At 42.7% G+C, this 14,092-nt stretch overlaps 1 protein-coding gene across 6 annotated transcripts in view; it reads right to left on the bottom strand.

Annotated features, from left to right (window-relative positions):
• Positions 1-14,092, bottom strand: part of lrrc7 (leucine rich repeat containing 7) — a 501,081-nt gene that overhangs the window by 182,306 nt on the left and 304,683 nt on the right. For 3 of the 6 annotated variants that reach the window (XM_069938442.1, XM_069938443.1, XM_069938445.1), the window contains 2 exons: positions 10,799-10,876; positions 1,392-1,448 (listed from right to left, as the gene is read on the bottom strand). In XM_069938442.1, coding sequence (XP_069794543.1) covers positions 1,392-1,448; positions 10,799-10,876 — 135 coding nt within the window. The remainder of the gene's footprint in view (positions 1-1,391; positions 1,449-10,798; positions 10,877-14,092) is intronic. The other 3 variants (XM_069938447.1, XM_069938444.1, XM_069938446.1) reach the window with 1 other exon arrangement.

The raw sequence follows: 14,092 nt of genomic DNA, 5'->3' as shown, positions 1-14,092 counted from the left end.
CGATCAACCTATAAAGTCATACCGTTGAGATGCGGGAGGAAAGTAAAGCATCTGGGGCAACTCACACAGTCAGAGGAAGAATGTGGAAACTCCATATGCTCATCGTCAGATGCAGGGTTTGACCTCTGTTCACAGCTGTGAGGTTCTGCTAGCTGTTCCGTTTGTGCTGCCTGTGTTTTGTTCATATTATCAAGAAGGTTTTGAGCTAAAAATTAAGCACTATTTTTCCCCCTGTGTTAATTCTTGAAATGCCAAACATTATCAAAGAATTTGAGAGCAAAAATTATGATGGTGACATTACAGTCTTTCATCGCCTGCATAATTACAAACTGTCACAAGAACAGTAGCATAAAACTTCTATAATTATTTAAAAAATGAACCTGAAAATCATATTATATGAAGCCCTGCTGCTAATTGTCAGCAAGGTGATTTTACTGTCAAATTGACAAAGGTTTATGCCACACCATTAACTCCCACCAAGTTGATTTTCTTCTAAAGTACTTCCTTCTCAAGCTTAGGAAAGATCATTTCATTTTCTATAAAGATAAACCAGCTGAATTTCTCTGGTTATGCTTCATGAACACCTGCACTTGTATAGTGCTTTACAGATCAACATAGCATATTGACAATTTGGTACAGAGGTCAGCATGGTGCAAGAAATTAATCCATTAAAATAAATGTCTTGAAATGCATTTATGTGGTCCCAGGTGTAAAATGCCATAACAAAAGTTAAAGTTTTTAAATTACTTGTCATAAATAATCAAACAACAGTTGCAAGGGTATTCTATAAGAAGACTAATATCTAGAAAAATTATTTAATTTTATGTACAAGTTATACTCTGAAAATGCTGACATATAGAAACATATAATTTTTATTTATGTGATGTGGCAGATGCTGGCAAGTCTAGCATTTATTGCCAATCCCAAGTTCACCTGAGAACCTTTCTTGAAATGCTTCAAGCCATACAGCAAAGATTCTTACATACTGATGTTAACTTGGAAGTTCCAGGATTATGATCCAGTTACGATAACGAATATTAGTATATCATTTGGGGATAGTTTTAGGCTTCATGGTTTACTTGTCTGCTGACTTAATGCCGTGACTCACGAGGTAAGATTACGAGAATTTACAAGTTCTGTGGAATTCTGTTCATTGCAATGATTTCATGAAGTGAAAGAAGAAGAAGGAGTGCTGATGAAAATAGAGTTAACTGTTTGCTTCGAAGAGTATCCAGAATCTTTTGGTGCCTGACTCACATTGTTACTTTCCCAGTTGGTGAAGGCCTGCAATTTCCTTTTGAGGGTACTCAATGAATTTCAAATATTATTCTGATGGCATAAATTCTATTAATTTGGTCTTAACTGACTAACTTAATACGATATCAACTTACTTTGGTAGAGTTTTCAGATGATTTTCTCTTAGCTCCAGAATGCGCAGCTTGGTAAGTCTAAAAAATACAAAAACAAATGTACTTATGACCAATATAAACATATTATCTTTCAATTATTTCAGTTTTCTGCTGCTTGTGATGCAATTTGGGAACAGTGAGATTTCAGATGTAACCAGGACAGAAAATTGGACTGATACATAGAACAGTTCGTCAAAGAGCCCATTTGAACATGTAATTGATATTAAATAGCGGCAAGAAAACATTAAGAACAGATCAGAGCCAAAATTACCTTGCCAACAGTTACTGTACTATAGTAATATTCAAGAAAAAGTCTTTGATTGCATAAAACAGAAATGTATGTGAGGAAAGTAGTAACATTGTAGACAGGAAAATGTACAAAATGTTGATAATTTTAAATATGTACACATAATCTCAGTAACTTAACAAAGATTGAATTTTCAATAAATATTCATCAGGTTTACTCAAGTACTCCAGGGAAAGACATCTGCCCTTCTTTTATTTGGTCAGGGTGGACAACAGGCATTGCCTGTGACATTCCCATCCCATGAACAAACAATAAAAACTGTGGTGAAAAAGAATGCTTTAATTATGCATGCAAGGTTGTTCTTGCATTACCAAATGGACACATACTCCTGGAAAGCACAATAGAGAACAGATTGCAAATAACTTATGAAGAAAAAATGTAAAATTAAGGGGAGTGCAATAGGCTGAAAAATAAAGACAAGGAAAGAAACTAGTCAGGTACACAAAATAGAAAATGCCAGATCAGCAGGAGCTAAATAAAGGAATGGCAAGTACAAACATGAAAGAATAATAAATGACAGCTGAATACAAATCAAATATTCCTTTTTACAGAGGAAAATTTAGATATACATCACAGTAACAGGCCCTTCTGACTCACAAGGCTGTGGTGCCCTAGTACACCAATTAAAGTACAAACCCCATATGTTTTTGAAGGGTAAGAGGACACCAGAGCACCCAGAGGAAACCTATGCAGACATGGGGAGAACATTACAGACTCATGCCAGATTTTAATTCGGGTCTCTGGTGCTCCAAAAGTGCTGCCTAAATTAGAGGGAAAATGCCTAATATGGAATGTGTGATCCAGATCTTCCTATGATCTGACCACCCGAATCTAGCAGTTAGCTGTCTTGGGATCACACTTTTTTTTTCCACATTAAGGTCTCGTGAAATCAGATTCTAGCTGATGAGTAAGATCTTATGCAGCAGAGGGCTTCTCTGAGCATTTGGGGTAAAACACGCAACTCTGCAGATGCCGTGTGTGGTGGTATGGCATGCATGATGTCATTACACCACTAGGTCATTCTGGCCTAGGCTTGTACAGAGGCAAGACCAAGGCCTCAAAACCTAGCTGTATACCAGTCTATTAAAACTAGTGTTTTACCTGCACTTTGCCTCATGTGGTTTGATGCTAATAGCCTACAATTTAATAGACTGCTACACTTCTCCAGAATGGACGCCCCGCTAGACCTCGACTCAGCCGAGACCCGACTCAGGGACCCAGGAACAGAAACGGGCCCTGCGCATGTGCAACTGAAAACTGACCTGCCAGAAAGCTGCAAGATCAGGATTGAGAGCGAGGGGGGAGCCCACCCCACAGTCATGGTGAATTTCGGAGGGATCAGAAACACCCCGGGACAGGTAACGAGTGGCAGAGTGCTCTACCTGTTCACGAACTCACCAGAACCAGGATCAGCCATGCAGCATGCGGGGATCCCAGGGCAAGTAATGAGTGGCAGAGTGCCCTACCTGTTCTCGAGCTCACCAGGGCAGCACGTGGGGTACCTGGTGTACGACCAGGAGTCATGTTAGACACGGGTGAAGGGCATATGCCAAGTTGCCTTGTCGATCGCGATTTATCAGCAGGATGGGGGGGGTCAGGCTGTTACCCCAGAGCCACCCCTGACTGTCTCCGATTCCCCGGAGGGGCCTGCTTCTCCACAGGGGCGAGTGACCATGTGTGAGAGGGATCAGGCCCAGCATGCACCTACCCCCCAGCTATCAAACCACAAGCTGAGTCTCAGCTAGGTACTCCAGCCAGAAAAGCTTGAGCTGGATCCCAGAACCCCCGGAGCGAGCATGCATTCGGCCGGTGGTAAAAGTGTTTTTTAAATTACATGGGGGTAGAGGGAGCGTCAGAGGAGGAAATGCTGATGCTACTGCTGGCTCAGCTGGGAGATCGTCCGTACTCGTTAATTCAGGATGCACAGTCATACCAGGAAGCAATTGACACTCTGCAAAGACATTATAATAGGGGGCACAGTGAGCTGCACTCCAGGCACAGACTCATGACCAGGTGGCAGCAAGCAAGGGAGTCTTTTAGAGACTTTATACTTGCGCTAAAGGATTTGGCGAGGGCTTGCAATTTTATGACAGTATCTGTCCAAGTGTTCGCAGACGACCTGGTGAAGGACAGAATCGTAGCCGGAGTCAAGTCAACGGAGATAAGACAGAGACTGTTGGAAAAGGGGACAGTGAGGTTAGATGAGGCTGAAACCATTGTGGAGGCTCTGGAGGACGCTAGGAGGAAGCTAGAAGAATACACTGAGCTGGACTTGTGGGCCACTTACAGAGAGAGGTTCATGGGTGAACAAGGGCAACATTCCACAGCAACTACCTCATGAGACCATTCCTAGTGTGTTTTTTGTGGGCAGCTAAAGCACCCCAGAGCCCACTGTCCAGCTAAGGAGAAGGACTGCTCGAGGTGTGGAATGAAGGGGCATTATGCAAAAGTATGCAGAAGCCTCAAGGCTCCCACCAAAGCCCTCTCTCATGCAAATGAGAGGCAGGAAAGATCTTCCCCCAGAGGCAAGACGAACCTGAGTGCCATGTGCTGCCAGCCATCTTGGGACACCGGGCAGAGGACACAGTGACCAGATGACGGCTTCGGTACTGAGTACTATGATCGAGTTGGGATGAAAGCTCCTATCAGAATGGAGTAAGCGCCAGGCTGGCCTCATAGCGACTGAATCATGCAAGTCTGCACGACCTATTGGACACGACAGCTAGTATTAAGGTTAATGGGGCTACTGTAAATTGTTTGGTGGATAGTGGGAGTATAGAGAGCTTTATAGACCAAGAGTTGGTAGAACACCTCGCGTTAAAAACGTACCCCAGTGACCATCAGATTCTAATGGCATCTAACAACCATGTGACTAAGGGCAACCACTTCTGCAGGGTCACTCTGGAGATCCAGGGTATGGCTTATGAGGAGTTTAAATTGCTGGTGCTCCCATGCCTCTGTGCTCCCATGCTGCTGGGGTTGGATTTTCAGTGTCAACTGAAAAGCATCACAATGATGCATGATGGGCTGCTTCCCCCATTAATCCTTAGAAGGAAGCGTTACTGCAACCTCACGGCCCTGAACATAGAGCTCCCCCCCCTTAATTCATGCACCTCATGCCTGACTGCACCCTGGTGGCCACCAAGAGCAGAAGGTACAGCTCAAAAGAAAGGGAATTTATTGGTGCAGAAGTCCATAGATTCCTGCAGGAGAACATTATAGAAAAGAGTTCCAAGCCCTGGAGAGCACAAGTAGTGGTAATGAAGTCCGAGGAGAAGAGGCGTATGGTCATAGACTACAGTCAGACCATCAACAAATTCACACAGCTGGATGCATACCCGCTTCCGCGTATCTTGGGGAGGGTAAACAGCATTGCCCAGTACAAAGTGTTCTGCACTATCGACCGCAAGGCAGCAAGTTGCCCATTAGAAAGAGCGATAGGATATACACGGCATTCGAAGCGAATGGCAGGTTGTATCAGTTCCTCTGCCTCCCCTTTGGTATCACCAATGGGGTATCCCTGTTCCAGCGGGAGATGGACCGCATAGTGGTCGAGTACCACTTAAAGGCGGTGTTCCTGTACTTGGACAATGTTATGATCTGCGGCCACTCACAAGCTGACCATGATGCTAACCTTCAACGTTTTTTTCAGGCAGCAAAGGGCCGCAATCTAACGTACAATAAGGATAAATGTGTCTTTAGCACCAGGAAGTTAGCGATCCTGGGCTATGTAGTGCAAAACAGGGAAATCAGCCCGGACCTGGTCCACATGCGCCCGCTGCTAGACCTCCCCATCCCTCATTCTCAAAAGACATTAAAGAGGTGTCTGGGGCTGTTTGCATACTATGCGCAGTGGGTCCCCAATTATGCCGACGGGCCACCCACGCATAAAGGCCTCAATTTTTCCCCTCAGCCTTGCTGCTATCAAAGGCTTCAAAAAGATCAAGGATCTGATTGCAAAGGCAACCCTGCGATCCATTGATGAGACAGTCCCTTTTCAGGTAGAGACTGACGCCTCAGACATGGCAGTAACTGCCACCCTGAATCAAGAGGGATGGCCAGTGGCCTTTTTCTCATGGACTCTCCAGGGGTCCAAGGTAAGACACTCGGCAGTGGAGAAGGAGGCCCAGGCCATTGTGGAAGCAGTGCAGTACTGGAGACATTTTCTGGCCTGTAAACGCTTCACCCTTGTCACGGGCGTTCATGTTCGATAACCAGAAAAGGGGGAAGATAAAGAATGATAAAATCTTGTGCTGGAGGATAGAATTGTCAATGTACAGCTACGACATCCTATACCATGCAGGAAGGCTCAATTGTCCAGGGGCAATTGCGTGGTCCTTAATCACATGTCTGGCTTCACAAGCTGCAGAGCTTGCACAACGAGCTGGGCTACCCGGGAGTTGCGAGGCTCTTCCACTTTGTCAGGGCCCAAAACCTCCCGTTCTCAGTGGAGGAAGTACAGATGGTAAGCAGGGTTGCCCCATCTGTGCGGACTGTAAACCGCAGTTCCTCCGGCTAGACAGCATCCTCTTAATAAAAGCTACCAGGCCTTTCAAACGGCTTAGCTTTGACTTTAAACGTCCACTCCCGTCCTACGACAGGAACATCTATTTCCTAAATGCTCTCGACGAGTACTTACGGTTCCACTTTGCTATCCCATGTCCTGATGTCACTGCAGCCACACTATATCCAGTTTGTGTGGGTTCCCTAGCTATATATACACATATAGAGGTGCTGCTTTCATGAGCATCGAGGTCCAACAGTACCTCAGGGGTAGAGGCAATGTGACCAGTCGCTCTACGAGTTATAACCCTAGGGGGAATGGGCAAGTAGAAAGGGAGAATGCCACCATCTGGAAGATGGTTCTGCTAACTCTCAAAGCAAAGGACCTACCAGTAGCAAGGTGGCAATATGTGTTACTGGAGGCTCTGCACTCCATATGCTCTTTATTGTGTACCGCCACTAACGTGACACCACATGACCATATCTTATCTTTCCCGAGGAAAGCCACAACAGGCACCATGCTACCTAGATGGCTGATGTTGCCGGGACCGGCCCTCCTCCACAAGCATTGCAGATGCCACAGGACGAACCCGCTAGGTGGAGCCTGCGGAAGTGAGGCATGCGAACCCTCACTACGCATACATCGCATTTGAGGATGGACAGGAAGACTCAGTGGCCACCAGGGACCTTGCACCAGCAGGAGACATGGGCGGCACAGAAGAACTACAGACCCCTAAAGATCGGCAGGACAGGACGGCAGACAACACAGGGGCACCACAGGCTCTGGAGGATCAGTAGGAAGTAACTATGGTCAGCGTGGGAAGGTCGCGAACCCCCATGGTGCAGCATGAAGAGTGGCAGATGAACACACCCCCACGGGCAGAAAGCCCTGCACCCACATACCATACCCTCACCCAGGGCTAAGACCCCCAGGCCCCTGCCCCCCGAAGGTCCAGAAGGAAGAGGAAACCGCATCAAATACTGGACTTATGAATGGGTCCAAAGAAACAGAGGGGGTGGTGGGGGGGGGGGGGGGGGGGAAGGGTCAGTCACAATTTTTTAAGGGGGGGGTGAATGTGGTGGTATGTCATGTATGATGTCATTACACGACTAGGTGGCTCACCTGGTGACCTTGTATATAAGCCTAGGGCGGATCCTTTTCCCCTCATTCTGGCCTAGGCTTGTACAGAGGCAAGACCAAGGCCTCAAAGCCTAGCTCTATACCAGTCAATTAAAACTAGTGTTTTACCTGCACCTGGTTTGATGCTAGTAGCCTACACCATGATTGTAGTAAAAAACACAAAAATGCTGGGGGTACTCAGCAGGGCTCACAGAGCCCACCGAAGGTAAAGATGTATTGTACAACAACATTTATATATTTACCTCCGATGGGCCCTGCAAGGCCTGCTGAGTCCCTCCAGCATGTTTGTGACATTACTTTTACCTGGGCATTTGCCTGATGGTTTTGAGTACAGTTAGTACCCCCTCCCCACCATCTCCTCCATGTCAGCATTCAGCCCAACTGTTGGCAATCAAAAGCCTTTTTTTGTACTGAATCGAAAATGTGGCTGCCAATACTGTAAGTTGTTCTTGCAACAGGCACAGATCTTTAACAATGAATTAATATTTATTTGTGTCACTCATAACAAATCCCAACATAGATCCAAACATATTCTGTTCAGAAGCCATAATGAATATACTCAAAATCAATTTGAATATATTTTAAATGCATCCTTCAAAAAGAGTTCAAAAATGTTTGAAAGTGTTTGGTAAATGGGTCTTCAGTGGCAATGTTGAGAGTTAGTTTGTTGTTTGGAGCAGGTTTGGCCTCTCAAGTACTGTGCGTCAGCTGTTATATCAGTCACATTTGATGAAGGTAAGTGTGGGGTGGTGGTGGATAGATGCTGTCCATGTAGTGAACCAATCCAGGATAACTCAAGTTGCATCATAACCAATGAAATAATTTCTAAGTTTTGTTACCATTGCAGGAAAATGCTACATTGCGAGATCCCACAAACAATAATATCAATGACTATTTAACCAGTTAGGTGAGTGATAAATATTTTGAGAATGTAGCGGGTCTTCTTGGTATTACCTAGAATGCCATGGGAACTTTTATATCCAAATGAGGAAGCAGATAGGATTTCAGTTCAACTATTCATAAAAATTCTCATTCAGTGCTACAAAACTCCTTCAATGCTTCACTGAAGCATTTCAGTGTCTCATTGTTTTCTGAAGTGCTTGGATTAGATTTGAACCAACAATCTTCCACCCAGGAGTAAACTGCATCGACAGAGGAATGGCTACCACTATGTAACTCAACAGAAGCAAAGAAAATCCCAAATTTGAAATAGCTACTGAAAATATGAAAACTTGAAATAGAAACAGAAATATAGGAAATACTCAACAGGTGAGGCAGCATCTGTGGGGAGAAAAAAAAGATTTTTCAGGTTACAAGGGATTAAATGGAGCAAATGCAAGTTCTGAGATGCAGAGGAAAGGAGGAGGAGGAAGTATGAGAACAAGGGTACATTTGTGTGAACACAAGTGAAATTAAATGATCCAAGAAGTGATTATGAGAAGTGAAAGATGGTGGTATTAGGAAATAAAATGTGGTCTAAAAACATATTAATACAAAATACAAGCCAGAAACCATTCTGACCTTGAAATGCATAGTAGTTTCTTCATCAACAACTCCCTACATAACAGCATTGTGGGTATATCCACAACTCAAGGACTGCAATGGTTCAAGAAAGCCGCTCACCACCACCTTCTCAAGCCCAAGTAAGGATGGGCAATTAAATTCTGGCTCAGCCTGCACAGCTCACATCACTGGAATGAATAAAATACTTCACAAGTTGTGTGAAATTATGGGGAATATGACCAGATATTTAAATAACAATTTCAAAAGAATTGATATTCCAGCATTTTTAAAAAGCCAGTTTGATAGAAAGGTGATATGCTGTTCTTACACTTATGTTGAGCTTCACTGCAATGGTGTAGAAGGCAGAGGACAAAGGAGTGAAATAGAGAATTAAAATGACATAACCAGGCTTGCATCTTAAATGGAGGAGTTCCATGAAGCAACTGTTCAATTTTAGTTTGGTTAGTTCATTGCAAAACTATATTGTGAGTTGCAAATAGAGAGCACTAATTTGGGAGAGGTATAAGTAAATCACTGCTTCACATTAGAGAAGCACTGGCATGGAAAGTGGCATGTTCAAAACCCATAAATTGGAGATGAAGAAATTGGAAGTAGGTTGGGAGGATCTGTTGTCAACATAGCTGAGGAAGTCATGCTTAATGAATGCACTATTCTGAAGTAGAAATGCAGAATATAGTAAAGGTATGTCACTAGAAGTACGTTCAAATTCCTAGATGCATCACAAACATCCATCGTTGAGAAGAAGCTTGGGAGATGACCCTACAGTGAAGTTGAGCACAGCAGCAGGCCAGCAAGGGGATGTCAACATCTGAAGGGCCTCACACAGGCTGCGGGCTGCTGTCGATTTACGGTCAAAGGACTCACGCAGACTGCAGGCTGCTGTTGACTTGTGGTCAAAGGACTCACACAACGGCGGGCTGCTGGTGACTGCCTCATAGGAAATAAATATCAGAACTGGGATTTGAGAGGGTGCTGAGAGCAAGACTTGGGTTCTGAAAGCTTCCTGATCATTGTCAGAAGTTTAGATCTGGAGCATGGGCTGCCATTATTTTGGACAGGAGTCTGAGGCTGCAGTGGTTGCAGAAGTGGAGGCAGATCCACGGAAACTCAATGTCTCTGAACATACTCTTTTTTGCATCTCTTTCTCTTAATTTTAAGGGCACCAGACAATGCACATTTTTTTTTTTGCCTTACTTAAGACAAAAGTTAAAGTATATTAAGCTATGGAAAAAATTTTATGAAGAAAGGATTGCCACTGTCACTAACATTATCGGCAGTCAGCCTGTTTTAATACAGCCACTGTTTAGCAAGATATTATTTATAAGCTAAGTAGCTTTAACTGTAATCAAGGAAGCTAACAGTGGTTATTGACACATTCTTCTTAAAATCAGAGAAAATTAAGATTTTAAAAGACAACAATTGTAATAAAGGTCTTGATGTAGTTTTCAACAGGTTTATTCCACGAGGTAAACCTTCTTTTCTGTAACAGCTTTGAGTCTTTGTAAAAATGTACATGCTTATAGAAGTAGATTTCGGAGTCAGATAGAGGTGGAGACAATTCAATATATCAGGTAAAACAAAATCTGTGAAACGATTCTCGGGGTCTCTAATCAGTTAATTTTGTTGATACATGTACAGTGCCCTCCATAATGTTTGAGACAAAGACACTTTTTTCCTTGCTTTGCTCCTGTAATCCACAGGTTTAGATTTATAAATTAAACAATTCACATATAATTAAAGATATTTGTATACATTTTGGTTTGACCATGTAGAGATTACAGGTCTTTTTTATATATAGTCCCCTCATTTCTGGACACCATAATGTTTTGGATATTTGTGAGTACTCAAATATGTTTAATTGCTTCATTGGTGCAGGTATAAGAGAGTGAGGCTTGCTTTGAAGCTTTTCATCACCTTTGGAGTTTGTAGTTGCCATTTTTCAACATGAGGTCCAGATTTGCGCCAACGAAAGTGAAAGAAGCCATTATGAGGCTGAAAAACAAGAATAAAACTGTAAGTGACATCACCCAAACATTAGGATTACTAAAATCAACAGTTCGGAACATCATTAAGAAGAAAGAGTGTACTGGTGAGCTCAGTAATTACAAAGGGACTGGTATTCCAAGGAAGATCTCCACTGCTGATAACAGAAGAACTCTCATCATAATGAAGAAAAATCCAAAATATATGTCTGACAGTTCAGAAACACACTTCAGGAGGCAGGTGTGGATGTGGTTAATGACAACTGTCCTCAGAAGACTTCATAAACAAAAAAAGAGGCTACATTGCAAGATGCAAATCTTTAGTTAGCCATTGAAAGGATAGCCAGATTACAGTTTGCCAAAAAGTATTTAAAAGAGCCTGCAGAATTATGGTAAAGGTCTTGTGGACAGATGAGATCAAGATTCACCTGTATCAGAGTGATGGCAAGTGCAAAATGTGGAGGTGCAAAGGCCCAAAATCCAAGGCAAACCAACTTTGCCATGGTTTGCATCTTGCAGTGTAGCCTCTGTATTTCTGTTCATGAAGTCTTCTGCAGACAGTTGTCATTGGCATATCCACACATGACTCTTGAAGAGTGTTTCTGATCTGTCAGACGGATGTTTGGGGATTTTTCTTCACTATGAAGAGAATTCTTCTGTTATCAGCAGTGGAGATCTTCCTTGGAAGACCAGTCCCTTTGTGATTACTGAGCTCACTAGTACGCCCTTTCTTAATGATGTTCCAAAATGTTGATTTTGGTAATCCTAATGTTTGGGTGATGTCTCTTACAGTTTTATTCTTGTTTTTCAGTCTCATAATTACTTATTTGACTTTCATTGGCACAAATCTGGACCTCATGTTGAAAAATGGCAATTACAGAGTCCAGTGATGAAGAGCTTCAAAGCAAGCCTCACTCTCTTATACCTGAACCAATTTGAGTACTCACAAAAACCAGTGAAGCTAAATATCCCATATATTATGGAGTCCTGAAATGATGGGACTATGTATAAAAACTGATGTAATTTCTACATGGTCAAACCAAAATATAAACAAATAACCTTGAATAAAATCTGGAATGTGCACTTTGCCTGTGAATTATTTGATTATAAATTTAAAACTGTGGAGTGCAGGGGCAAAAAAAGGAAATGAAGTATCTTTCTGCCAAGCATGATGGAGAGCATTATATATCAATTTTTTATGTATTAATAAAAGGAACCTTGGACCTTGAAACATTATACATGTAAACCCTGCTTCATGAATACTCACATATACCAAGAAACCCATGTTCACTTTTATGAAGAAATTATAATGGGCTTTTGCTTTTATGGAAGTTTCCTCCAATTGCAGTCAATGGGTCTTTGGTTTATGAATTTTCAGTTTATGAACGGATTCTCAGGGATGCTCTATGTTAGTAAACCAGGGTATTCCTGTATATTCTGTGTGGCTCTGGTTGAGCCTAACGTTAATGTCCTTCTGGTTAATTTACAGGTGTAAAATAGGCCTCCCTATGACCTTTTATGCCGAGTGACAGTCTGATTTGTTTCTTTGTTTACTTATGAACAGCTGCTAAATTTGTCAGATTTATTTTCGGCACTGATTATCCCCACTGAAATAAGCATCTTACAATGTTAAATATGATTTCAAAGTTCAGATTTATTGTTAAGAGTACATACATGATATATACAACCCTGACATTCATTTTCCACCTTAATGGTAGTGCAAAAAACTGTACTCAAGAAGATACCTAAACATGTGAACAAATAAAGACATTTAGACAGACAAAGAAAATATCAATAAAGTCAAAAAGTAAATGTCCTTTAAATGAGTTTGCTGTTGTGCAGTCTGATGGATGAGGGGTAATAGCTATTCCTGAACCTGTGGTCTGAGTCTTTGGCATCTATACCTCTGTCTTGATGGTAGCAGTGACAATAGAGCATATTTTGGATGGTGTGGATCCTTGATGATTACTGCTACTCTCTGACGGCAGCATTCCTAATCTTGATGGTGGGGAGAGTTTTGCCTGTGCTGTCCTGGGCTCTGTCCACTACCTTTTGCAGGGCTTTATGCTCATGGGTATTGGTGTCCCCATACCAGACTGTAATGCAGCCAGTCAGCACATTTTCCACTGCACATCTGTAGAAATTTGCCAAGATTTCTAATGTCATACCAAACTTTGGCAAACTCCTGAGGAAGTAGAGGTGCTGACGTGCTTTCTTCATGATGGATTCGCGTGTTGGGTCAAAGAAATATAATTCGAGATAGTGATTCCCAAGAAGTTAAATTTTCTCATCCACTCCACCTCTGATTCCACAAAGATGACTGGATTGTATACCTCTGGTTTTCCCTTCCTGAAGTCAACAATCAGCTGCATGGCTTTGGTGACCATGAATGCAAGGTTGTTGTTGCTGCATCATTCAGCCAAGTTTTCAATTTCCCTCCTGTTTGATTACTCATTGGCCCTTTTCATAGAACCCACTACTGTGGCAACATCAGTGAATTTGTAAATGGTGTTGTTATCGTATTGAGCTACACACTCATAAGTGTATAACGAGTAGAATGGGAGCTAAGAATGCAACCCTGCAGTAATCCGATACTGATGGAGATTGCGAGGAGATATTCTTCCCATTCCTCACTGATTGTGGTCTGGATGTGAGGAAGTCTCGAGTCCAATTACACACTAGGGTATTGAGGCCCAGGTTTTGGAGTTTGCTGAATTTTGTGGGGGATGATGGCATTGAATGCTGAACTGAAGTTGATAAAGAACATACTGATGTATGTATCTTTGCTGTCCAGGTGTTCAGGGCTTTGTGTAGAGCTGGTTTGATGACACCTGTAGCCAAGATGAGCAAATTGGAACAGATCCATGTTGCCGCTCAGACAGGAACTGATATGCTTCAACACCAGCCTTTCAAAACACTTCATCACTATTGCTGTGCCACTAGTCACTAGTCATTTAGGCAGGTTACCAACACTTCTTGGACACTGGTACAAATGAGGCCTGTTTGAAATAGGTGGGTACCATACCCTGCCAGAGTGAGATATTGATGAATACATTAGGAAGTTGGTCAGCACAATTTTTAATACTCCATCAGGACTGGATGCTTTCCTCATTCACTCTCCTGAAGGCAGACCACATGGACAGGAGAGGATCATCAGGTGACATGGGTGTGCATGCTAGTGGAATTTGTAGCTATTTTCAGAACAGATCTGACTAATTTTTCAAGC

Source organism: Narcine bancroftii, chromosome 5, assembly GCF_036971445.1.
Source record: "Narcine bancroftii isolate sNarBan1 chromosome 5, sNarBan1.hap1, whole genome shotgun sequence".
NCBI classification, from domain to species: domain Eukaryota; kingdom Metazoa; phylum Chordata; class Chondrichthyes; order Torpediniformes; family Narcinidae; genus Narcine; species Narcine bancroftii.
Note: the sequence above shows the minus strand (reverse complement) of the source record. Positions and strands in the feature narration are given on the sequence as shown.